The sequence below is a fragment of the Eupeodes corollae genome, chromosome 2, assembly GCF_945859685.1.
Source record: "Eupeodes corollae chromosome 2, idEupCoro1.1, whole genome shotgun sequence".
In the NCBI taxonomy this organism is placed as follows: Eukaryota; Metazoa; Arthropoda; class Insecta; order Diptera; family Syrphidae; genus Eupeodes; species Eupeodes corollae.
In genome coordinates this window covers 114,543,852-114,556,636 of record NC_079148.1, presented here as the reverse complement: position 1 = coordinate 114,556,636, position 12,785 = coordinate 114,543,852, and the positions used below count along the sequence as shown (strand labels likewise).

Genomic DNA, 12,785 nt, shown 5'->3' with positions numbered 1-12,785 from the left:
TCATTATTAAGATTAAAATTTATACACCAACAACAAAAGCCAACAAAAAATCACTTCTGAGTAACGATATACCGCTATACTTTACTGTCATTATATTAACTGCCAATGGCAGTTGGTAGGTATAATAGAAAACGGTAGAAAAACGTGCTAAAACTTTAAACGTCAGAATACCATAACCACGAGAGAGAGAGAAAAAAAAAACAAGGCAATGGCAACAGTAGAAAAAATAATAATTATTGTCACCATTCATCAGGGACCGAGCCCGATCACCGTCAACAAAAATAATGTTGGTAACAATACTTTCTTCCGTTAGTAGTGAGTTTAGTTTGTTCCGCTGAGATTGAGCAGTTGGTCGCGGTCCTATATTCCTCGCGCGATTTCATTTCAATTAACAACTTATTAACATGGTTTGATGATTCGAATTGTTTTTATTTTTTTTTTTTTGTTCTACAGATAATTGACTGTTATTTTTTTGATTTCTAACTGTGTATTCTTTCGTGACGCGTTCTACCATAATTACGCTAAGTCAATACCGGAAATAATAACATACGCCAAGTGCACATACTAATAATAATTGTGATTTTCTTTACTGTTTTTGTTTTAATTTGAAAGTACATAATTTATTATTACACGCAAATCAAAAAGGATCCCTCTAGCTGTCCTTTTCACTTGGGAATGGACACGGATTGCAGTAGTTTTATGTTTTTTTTTTTTTCATGGCAATTTCTCTTTACTTATTTTGTTTGTACAGTCCTATGTAATGTCCCCCTTTAAAAAAATCACATGTAGTGTAGGTAAAATGTCACCGGATATCCTGGAAGTTCGAAAGCCTAATGGTGTGGATAAAGTGGCAATAGAGTTTTGTTTTGAATTGATATGACAGTTCAGTTAGTAATTTGACACTTCCATACAGTATACAGTGACAGTATTGTTGACACAAGGATATCAGTTAATTTTATGGACAATTCACAATAGATGATGTGTGAATATGAAATTCGAAACTTATTGAAAATATACAATCATTTAAATTTTAAAATGTTTAAAAATAAATTAACCATGATTACTACTTTTGTCTCCATTCTCCATAATATGGATTATATACGTGATGAGCAGTAGCTTTTTTCAAACTTTAGTCATGCTTATCTGATTTTGAATTTTAATTTATATTTTACTCTCTCAAGTATGTACATATAAGTATGTTTACAAAATTAAGAATAATGAGTGAAAAATTGTGCATGCCAATGAATGATTTAAAAACAATGGTGTTGAATTTTAAATTTTTGTTTAATTAGCATCAAAATGTAAAATATAAAGATTTTTTAAAATACTTGGTACACCTCAAAAAATAATTGTGTTCCATTCCTACATTATTGCTCTTATATCCACAACAATTTAAATGACAGTAGGATAGAAACATTTTCTTGACTGATGATTTTATCTGTCAGAATGATTTTTTTTGACATTTTTCAATCTTCATTAGACCTTAGCGTATTTTCCCATATAAACTGGAATGCGCATAAAATGTCGTTAGACGAGTTTTATATTCGCAGACAAAAGACAATTTTATCCTATTTTTGTATATCTTTATTAGAAGCTATATACATAATAAAATATATCAAAAATAGATAACATATGAAGACACTTCAAAAACGTGTTAAGAGGTGATTCAGATTAATTCTATGATACCATTCAAACTTCAACAGACATCAGAGACATCATTTTATTGTCAAATTATAATATCGAAAGTCTACACGAAGGTATAGTAAAATCTATCAAAATTTGGTATATGCGAATAAAATGAACCACTTAACGAAAGAAAAAAAATTCAATAATATTTTTTTCTTTAAAAAAATATAAATAATAAATCACATAACAATGTAAATTAATACAGCTCTGTTTTTGACTAGGTATCATGTGTCCAAAGCAAATATTTATATTGAATTGCTACTTCTTCTTGAGAGTGTTTTAACTTTTAAGTGGGAACTTTTTCCACTTCTGTTGTGTAAGAGAAAATATTTATTGTAGTGTAACATAAGGATAAATAAACAATATATGAGGTGCCACTTGTTATAAATATAGTTTCCTGCAGAGATCATAAGATTCTGTTAGGGGTAAATGTTTCAAGTATGTACTTATGTAGGTAAAGTTTTACAATCAAACATTGTGAGAATTTGAAATGATATCAGTGAAACGACAGCCTTTTTATCAAATTTTCCATGACGAATTCGCGAATTTTTGGTTGTATGACCTCCATCTTTAAGGTCTTAAATCGATTGTGAACTATTGGCATGAACCTTATCTTTGACGTGAGTCGATGAAGTATTGTTTACTTGTCAAACGTCAAAGGTAACAGCTGCCTAAATAGTGACCTATTCAAAATAAAACTCGTATTGGAATGCTATATGGTCCTTTTGAGCAAATTACTTTAATCTTGGATCTGTCAACATTGAAAAAGTATGTGTTAGTTATTTTGTCTTCCTAGAAGCTAAAATTGTATTTAGGACACACATTTTTGCATATTTACACAAGTAAAATGAAAAAATCAGAACTGATGTCATTACTGGTACCTACTTTATTCTTTCAAATTACTGTCAATGTCACTTAAGTGCGGTGAACTACCAACCACTCTTCTTCATCAAAACGAAAAGTGAACGATTTAACTCAACGAAAAACAACTATTCACAATCAAGTTCAATTTGTTTCTTTCATTTCTTTTTGTTTCCAAGGGCCTCTATTTTATTGTAGTTATATACCCTTTCGACATTCAAAATCCTAAGTATACCTTAACCCTGAAACTTCTTGTGATTTTTTGTCTTTTTTTCGTGTAACTCGTTCATATATTTATGTAGCTAACAATATTTGTACTTTCATTTAAAAAATGACCTCAGCCAATGTTTAAATTAACTTTATTTGTTCTCTTTATTTTAGACAAACTTTCGTGTTGCATGTCAGAAATATATTTACTTTTAGTTCTCCTTTTTAAACTCTTTCCAACAAAGTTTAACAATGTTTATTTTTGTGTCATAGGTAGGTACCTTCACTACTTAAAAAAAAGAACTGACAAAGTATTACAAAACCCATTAATTCCACGAAATGCTTCCTTATTAGTCATATTATTATCCTTGTAAAGAGTAAATACATCAACTTAATAAATGTCACGTTGGATAATTCCAACAAACTCTTATATGCATTTGACTTAAATGTCAATTATACATATTATAAGATCGTTCAGGTCATTATAATACCTAGTTCTTTTATTTTGTGTAGTGGATTAGAAGGGACATAAAATCACAGTTTAGAAATAAGTCTCGACGTAAAGGATAAACAACACCTGGTCGAGTTGGTATTTCAAATCCTGGCAACAAATTCAGCTCTCATAAATTTCTTTCTCTTTTATAAGAACACACCCCATATTTATATTTGTATACCTATTTTGTTGTTTGTTTGTTCTGTTGGTTTCCTTTTTGAAAATAAAGTCTGCAACATTATCTATCAGTACAAATTTTTTGTTATTGTGTACTTTTAGACTTAACTATATTTCGAGACTATTCCCAAAGGACCTATACCTAGCGAAAATTTGTTTCTATGCGCGTGTCTGCTCAAATTTGTATAAAATTCCCCTTTACCTTCTACCGTTTGTGGTCGTCGTCACCGCACTGCAAAATTTCACCCTGTTGACTAAATTTCTAAGATTATCTTGTGCTAAAAATCTTTCCTATTCCTAAATTTAAAAAAAATACAAAAAAAAATCTAGAATCTAGAGCTAGAGTCCTGCCACGACCATGTTGATAATATGATGATGATTCGCAGACAAAAAGAGAATAACAAATTTGCTTGGAGAATATAATAATATATCCTTGCGGTGTGCACAATGCCACAATGTTTAAGAAACGGTCGGTGGTGGTGTATAGTGAAAATACCAACAACAACAAAAAGAATTCCTATCTTTTCTAGGAAAGGGGGATGGGAAGCTGAGGTGGAGGGAGTAAAGTTTTTTTTTCTCTACATTATACCTATCTTAGGGGTGAAAATATGGGTGTGCGCACGTTTCAATTGTATGTATATGTGCTATTTTCAAAAGTGCCGCATACGGCACACTCAACTGATTCAACTGTACCATTACTCTTGTTATTATTTCATTTATACTCTCATGTCTCGTTATAGGGAAGGTTTGCTTCTTATCCTTAATTTAAAACAAACAATATTTGAGTTTCATTCAAACCCAAGATATCTTTAGTAAATATCACAAAAAAAAAAAAACATTTTTCCATTGTGAATAAATTAAGGATCATTGAAAAATGGCATTTTGACATTTGCGTTATTAACAACTATTCACGAATAATCGTGAATCTGTGTATAAACACAGATGTCATTTTCATTTTTGTGTCCGCTTTGGTCAAATCTTTTGATTCACTTGAATTTTTCATATGAGATCAATCTTCTAATTCTTTAACTCAAATCATTACCAATATTCTACTTTGCAAGTTTTAAGGAGAACCCAATTTCGAAAATGTCCTTCCTGAGTTAAATTAAGACCTCTGGCTAATACTACTTGTCTTGTGAACTTTTAGCAGAATAACACATTTTGACATTTATACTCACTGACATTTGAACACAACATATTGGACAGGTTCAGGCGATATAAGGGACTTGAAAATTAGGCAGGTTTCTGGTACCTGATTGGCCAGGTGCCAAAAAATTTAATTTTTTAGTAGTTTTTGTACTATGAACTTGCAGTATAGGTTTGTGAAGTAAGGTTCTGAACTTGAAATTCATGACACTTGAAATATTAACTATTTCCCTTGGTCAAAATGTACGTTCAAAAAATGTGTTTAACTGAAAATGAAGGCCTTGTGTTGTCTGAACCTGCCCATTGCCCAGGTTCAGACCACATAAGGGACTTGAAAGTAAGGCAAGTTTCTTATATCTGATTGGCCAGCTGCCTAAAACTTACCTTCCAATTGAGGCAGCTTTAATGAAAAGTTGATTGGAAAGTTAGTAAAGAAAAATCTCCCTAACTATCAAGTCAAGTCTACATCTGTTAAAAGGACAGTTGGTCATGTTTTTTCATTTGCCTGAAAGCTGAACGTTTTTACTCTATGATTTATTTATTTTCTGCGCAACTCCATTTTCTGTAAATGGTTTCCTTGTCAATTCGGAAAACAAGTAAGTAATATTTCTTTACAATACAAAATACAAATCGTGATGGACTTAAAGTACGCCTGAGGAATTTTTTGTAAACAATAATGTTTTTGGTAGTTTTTGTATTATGAACTGAAGGTAGAGGTTTGTGAAGTAAAGTTCTGAATTTGAAATTCATGACACTTGAAAAACTAACTAGCCTTGGTCAAAATGTACGTTCAAAAAAAAAGTGTACTGAAAATGAATGTGTTTGTACATTGTGTAGGAACGGACGCATGATCGTTGACTAACGATATTTTGACACTTCTGTTGCTTATAACTTAAACAACGATTGTTTTGAAACTTTAAATAATATGTTCATCGTAAATAAAGTCATTGTAGTTGATATTTGCATCGATTTTATTACAAACAAAATACTTTTAAATAATTCTTTTATCAATTGTGAATGAATTAACGGTCATAAACGTAATTCATTTTAAAATTTGTATTACTTTAACTCCAACAAAAAAATGTGTTCTTCCATTTTGAAGAGACTAATGATCATTGACTTAATACATTTTGACGTTTCTGTTGATAAGGACTTCAAAAACAAACATTCAAATTTGTTTTGTCTATCGTGAATAAATTTACCATAAATTCCTCTGTGAAGATTTTAGACGTCATGATCGGACAGCTGTCAAAAAAATAAGTGACATTTAGTTATGCTTCAACCGACATCTTTACGTATTTATGACATTTTGATTCGAATTGCTTTTAAAACTTGCTTATATTTGTAGACTGATTTCAGAATTAACGTTCGAAATAGCTATTGACAGCTGTCGTTTTGACAATTGAAATATTACAGTTGATTTTGTTTGTTCACATTCATGAAATGTTCACATTCATGAAATGCAATAGGTATTTTTTTTTAAACTTAACTCCCCCTGCTAAAAATAGCCTTTCTTCAACTATGAAGTCTTTATAGGGTACATTAACTTAAGGTTAACATAGAATTTATCCCAGTTTTCCTATATGTCCCATAATTTTTGTTGTATACAAATTCATTCCACCCCTAAAGTACCTCTACTATAATTCAGGACGTATTCATTAAAACGTGAGTACGAAGCACTCTCATCGTTTTTCGCTCTCTTGTCGACAATTTAATGTCCAGCACTCCTTGCTTCCGTGCCTTATACCTATTTTATAGATGTAGATATATGTACAGTTGTTGTATATTTCTGCATCAACTCTCGATACATGATCATAGAGTTTTTGAAGGTAGGTATACCTCTCGCTATACCTAAATATACCTTCTACTACCTCCAAGCTACAACCAACAATATCAGAATTCAGGAATGAGAGTATACAGCACACATAAAACTGTACACCGGACTATACCATACCATACAGGAGCATAGGAAGAAGAATTCACTAACGGCAGCGCCGCGCGAGACAGGACTTTATTTAACTTCTCGACATGATGGTAGTTTAGTTCCTTTCATTTTCCCGATTGTGTTCGTTTGTTGTTGGCAGTGCGCTCGTCGCAAAAATTCAAAGAGAAAGAAGAAAAAAAAAATTGGGCGCGGCGACCTTCAGGAAGAAAATACAAAATATATTTAAAAAATTTAATTAAACAAATAAAAAAGAAAAACGAATACTCTAGAAAATACAACAATTTTTTTAAACAAAATTTTCTACACTTTAACCCGCATATGTCGTGAAATTGATACAAAATAATTAATACAATTAAATTGTCCTGTATTTGCCAAAACAAAACGAAGGAAAATTTTATACCATAGTATACATAAAAATTAAAAAATACAAATTATATAGCAATAGCAACATAAAAAAAAATATTTAAAAAAAAAAGAAAAACTTTTCAAAGTTTTTTCTTAAGGATTTTCAAAAAAATAAAATTTAAACGCCAAAGATATTAATATTCTACCTTCTTATAGAATTTAAGGATACAAATCAAAACACAACGCACAAATCAAAAAACAAACTGATCTAATATACATACTCTGTCTCTCTCTACATACATTTAAAATTTTAAACAAAAAATTACAACTTAATGTGAAAATATTTATTACAAACAAACAACAAACAAAATAAAAATAAAAATAATAAAAACTTGTCCATATCCATCGAACAAAAGGATACATCGCGAGTGAAATTTTTTTTATTCAACACACAGACTAACAAAATACTCCACCCACCCAAATCCACATTTTTTATAAAATTTAAAATATAACAAACAAATTCATACAGTTTTAAATATCTTATAAAAAAAAAGAAAATTACAATTTAAAAATTGAAAAATTGCCATGAAAAATATAATTCTACTGCTTTGTGTGTGATTTTACTCAGCTCATGAATATTTATATTTATTATACAAAAATAGTAAAAACAATTTTGATTTAATTTATCGTGAACCTAGAACTAACCATAATAACGAATATTTTATACCAATAGATTATTCCACAAAATAAAAAATAAAAACCATTTAAAGAAAAATTAGTATATAGTAAGAGTAAAGTCCTTGTGATTGTTAATTTTACCTGTATAAACGATAACTTTTACATATTTATCTAATCTTTTATCTAAAATTAAAAATTAAACTTTAAACAAAAAAAAAAAAAAACAATTTTTGCTTATAGTAAAACCAAAAACCAAAAAAAAAGATAAAACAAATATTTTTTACATATACAAAACTATAAAACAAACAAAATCGTGTGTGTTGTGTGTGACCAAAAAATTTGAGTAATTTTCTTAGAATTTGTAATTTTTAATTAAATACTAGTTTTACTATAAAATAAATTAAAATGGGCGGGTGCGCATCAAAAGATAAAAAGGACGAAGTTGTCACAGATGCCGCCACCGCGGCTGATACAGGAGACGCTACAACCGATGGGTGTGTATCCTGCTCTCTGTTTTCTCTATATTACTCTCTTTTTTTTTGTTTTAATTTGTTCTCTCTATACCTACATAAATGTCTACTACTGTGCAAAAATTATTTAAACACAAAATGTTTAAATTTACTATTCTAACATCTAGGCAGGGTTATTTAACTTTAAAAGTTAACATTTTTTGAATAGATCCTGCTTGAAGATAATTACTGTCATCGTTATGACTCAAGGGATAGTCGCACCCTTACGCGTCCTTTCATATTAGATTTTTCTCCCCCTTGCGCAGAGGGTGGCTGGATTTTGTATTAGGGTTAGGGTGCATTTCAACTAGCCCATTTTTCGAGGGGAAAGCATGAATTTTAAAGCAACAATCGTTTTTTCCTAGGCAAGGTTCTCTCTCTGCCGTTCTCTTCAATTCAGCAGGAAAATTTCTCTTTCGTGATGTTTAGATATAAAATTGTTGACAACGTGCGTGATTTTTACTCGTATAAACGGCACGCTGCTACGGTAAACCATCGTACTCAATATTTTGTGTACTTTGAGCTGAATTACACATTTCTCGCCGACCTACCGAGTACCGCCCGACCATGGCGTTTTATTGTGTTTTTTTTCTTTTCGTTTTGTTAAGTAGTTGTCTTAAGCACAAATAAGGAAAAAATTAAATTAGGGGTTGATGCGCGCATTAAAGTCTCGTAAAGAGAGATAAAAATGGGTGTGGGTTACTTTTTAAACACGCGCCTTTCTCGTGTTTCCTTTGTTCTTTAAAGGAGTTGTTTTTCTTTCCTAATCACTGAACTTTATTTGTTGAATACTCGTATTTTTCTTTAAAGTCGGCCAAAACTTATGACAAATTTAAGAATTCTGAAAAAATGAGAATGTAATTTTTATTAAACGGGATGTTTTGAGCATCTTTCTTCATTTTTATGCTTAAGATGATATTTTCAAAAATGAATGAGCTGAAATCAATATCCTTGTCATATTAAATATCGAGCTTCCCACGAATTTGTAACTTTACACGAATTGTAATCTAATTTCCTTTTTTTAAAGAAAAATTCTTACAATTTCAATTCATCAAACAAAATATTCAAAACATTATTAAAACTTATTTTTCGAGTTTTCTTAGAAATTATTGTTATATATTTAAAAAGATCCCAGTTATTTTCAAATTGTCAACGAAGACTTTACCCAAGACAATTATTTCCATTTCAGGATATCATTTTCCAAACACATTGAATTTCCATAAAAAAAAAAACTAAAATCCATCATGAAAATTGTTTTAAGCTTTTGTCAGAAAAATGCATTCCAAATGATCAAACGCAACTTAAGCCGGATGAAGTAATCCTGTTTAAAGAGACTAAATTATTTCCTCAACTAATGTTAATTCTTCTTTTTTTTTATTTATAGAAACAAATCAGACACCATGGTTGACGCCGCTGTTCTACAAAAATTGGAAGATGGATTCGCCAAATTGGCTGCATCTGACTCAAAGTCTCTGCTGAAGAAGTACTTGACCAAGGAAGTCTTCGACAATCTTAAGAACAAGAAGACCCCATCATTCGGTTCAACTTTGTTGGATGTTATCCAATCTGGTTTGGAGAACCACGATTCCGGTGTCGGTATCTATGCTCCCGATGCTGAAGCCTACTCAGTATTCTCTGACCTCTTTGACCCCATCATTGAAGACTACCATGGTGGATTCAAGAAGACAGACAAGCATCCAGCTCGTGACTTTGGTGATGTAACGACCTTCACCAATGTCGATCCCAACAATGAATTTGTTGTGTCAACACGTGTCCGTTGCGGTCGCTCCCTGCAAGGTTATCCATTCAACCCATGTCTATCCGAGGCCCAATACAAGGAAATGGAAGAGAAGGTCTCGAGCACCTTGTCCGGCTTGGAAGGCGAGTTGAAGGGTAAATTCTACCCATTGACCGGCATGGAGAAGACCGTTCAACAGCAACTCATCGATGATCATTTCTTGTTCAAGGAGGGTGATCGTTTCTTGCAAGCCGCCAACGCCTGCCGTTACTGGCCATCTGGTCGTGGTATCTACCACAATGACAACAAAACTTTCTTGGTTTGGTGCAATGAGGAAGATCATCTCCGTATCATCTCCATGCAAATGGGTGGTGATTTGGGTGAGGTCTACCGTCGTTTGGTGACAGCTGTTAACGAGATTGAGAAGCGTATTCCATTCAGCCACGATGAACGTTTGGGTTTCTTGACCTTCTGCCCAACCAACTTGGGAACCACCATCCGTGCTTCCGTGCACATTAAGGTACCCAAATTGGCTGCCAACAAGGCTAAGTTGGAGGAAGTCGCCAGCAAGTACAACTTGCAAGTGCGCGGAACCCGTGGTGAACACACCGAAGCCGAAGGCGGTATCTATGACATCTCAAACAAGCGTCGTATGGGACTCACCGAATACCAAGCTGTTAAGGAAATGTACGATGGTATCACTGAGCTCATCAAATTGGAGAAGAGCTTGTAAAGAGGATATCCTTAGCATTTTTTTCCTATTCTTTACATTTTTAATTTATGTACTGTGAGCGATGGAAAACTAAAACAAAAAAAAAAACAAACAAAAAAAACAACAGCTAATGTGTGAAACCATCTAACATTTAAAACTAAAACAAAATATAAATTTTTAATTTTAAGCCTTAAGTTTATAAATAAAAATAAAACAAAAATTAAGAAAGAAATCTATAGATGCGCGATTTAAAAAATCAAATCAACAATCCACCAAAAAAGTATTTAAAAATAGCATCAGTTCCACTTGTGCTCTGGAAGCACCATCTTACTAAGGCCTGGTGGGATTGTCATAAGCAACAGCATTATGTGTAACAAATTTTAGAACACCTAAAAAATTATTGTTATGGAAAATTTAATAAAAGAAAATAAACGTGAAACGAAATAAAACAATTTTTAATGGACTTTTCTATTTATTTATTATTTTGTAACACAAAATACTTAGAAATTATTACATGAGATATTTGTAGAAAAAAAATAAGATGTAAGTATTTCTATGCTGGGAGCCCAGGCTAATTAAGTGAAACATCAGATTGTAGAATAGGGTTTAATTATTGGAAGCTATCGTGAATACATTTTAACTGATTATTATAAATATGAATTTGGCCTATTCAAAGGTGAGCTCAACTTTTATTTTACATTTTACTCACACTCAAGGGTTAATGACTGTTCTTAGAATGATAAATACAGTTCCTGCAATTAGAAAAAATAGGATAGGATAAGGAGAACGGAGATACCGATGCACATTGGGTTTAAGTGTTTGCTCATTGCAATTTGTGGAAAATATTGAGCTAATTAAATGTTCAACATTCATGTAGTTCGGATTAAGTGTAAGCTAATGAGCATCCCAGAAGGATGAATTGTTTTAGGTGAGGATGGAAACTGGCAAAAGTATTTTTTGTGAAAATAAGAAAAAGATAAAAAAAAATATTGCGGTGATGCTAAAAAAATAAAAATGTTTAAGTTGGTAATTTTTAGAGCCTTTTTTAAATTCTGTTCATAAAACCAAATTAGATTGTTGGAGCACACGCCCAAATACCAAAACCCTACTCGAGGTTCGGAGGCATAAATCCTTTATAAGAGGGGTTAAAAACTTCTTGCATCGCAAGAGAAAGATTAAGCACTTAGCCGCGTTTTTAGCGACTTCAATATTTCCTCACACCACAAGAGATGGTCTATTACTATTATGCACATACTTATAACGGAAAACTTTTCAGTCTCATGTATGTACGAACTGTTGTTAGCAAATCAATTTTGTAAAGTAGACGTTTCAGATAAAAGATAATTTATAAACATAAGACAGACTTAATTTAGTATATTATGCTTCTTCTTCTAAGCCCACCGAAAGTATCATGACTAAGTAGACAAGGGTTGCATTAACAAATTGACTTTAGTTTAGATAGAGCTATCTTCACTTCGTCTAGGTCGGGTAGGAGAATTTTTGATCTGCGTCGCCTAGGTTTAGTGGTTCTATCTCCCTTTCAGCGGAATTCAGTTCGTCATCGCCGTTATATAATTTGGAGAAGTTGTCTTTCCATATTCTCAACATAGACTGCGGTTCTACTACGATGTTCCCTGATCGTCTTTACAGGCTTCGGTTGGTGGCTGGTACCCTTGGTAGTTTTTGTTTACCTTTTGGTAAAATTAACGAAACTCATTCCTGTTGTGACATCCCTCTATATCCTCCATTGAGCGCTTCTCGTGCTCTCTTTTTTTCCATCTAAGAAGCCGGTGTTCCTCTCTCCTCTTCTGCTCGTAGAGCTTGCGAGCAGCTCTGGTCCTTCTGTGCAGCTCCATTTTGTATGCCTTTTGTTTCGCTGTGTGCGTTTGCCGGCATTCGTCGTCAAACCAGAGGTTTCGCTGTTTTAGCCATATGAAACCTACCTCTTCAGAGGGGGCATCTCTGATGGCTGCAAGGCAATGTTGCCAGTGGTTTGCAATGCTTAATGCATGCAGCATAGGATTTCTTAATAAGATCGGGAAATGGCATGGCAGTCTCTTGCGATTGTAGCCGTCTAACGTCGAAACTTCTCACAGTACTTCCTTGTTTTGGGTTGAACCGGGATATCCGTAGCCGTACCTTGGCCACAACGAGGTAGTGGTCCGAGTCAATATTGGTCCCTCGGAATGTCCGGATATCCTGTATACTGGAGATGTGTCGTGCGTCAATCGCAATTTGGTCAATCTGGTTTACGGTTGATGGATCAGGAGATTTCCATGTCCCCTTGT

General features: G+C 32.7%; 1 protein-coding gene across 1 annotated transcript in view; it reads left to right on the top strand.

Annotated features, from left to right (window-relative positions):
* Positions 1 to 10,949, top strand: part of LOC129946424 (arginine kinase 1) — a 71,078-nt gene extending 60,129 nt beyond the window's left edge. The window contains exon 4 of the mRNA XM_056056610.1: positions 9,432 to 10,949. Coding sequence (XP_055912585.1) covers positions 9,432 to 10,518 — 1,087 coding nt within the window. The 3' untranslated portion in view covers positions 10,519 to 10,949. The remainder of the gene's footprint in view (positions 1 to 9,431) is intronic.
* The last annotated feature ends 1,836 nt before the right edge of the window (positions 10,950 to 12,785 follow it).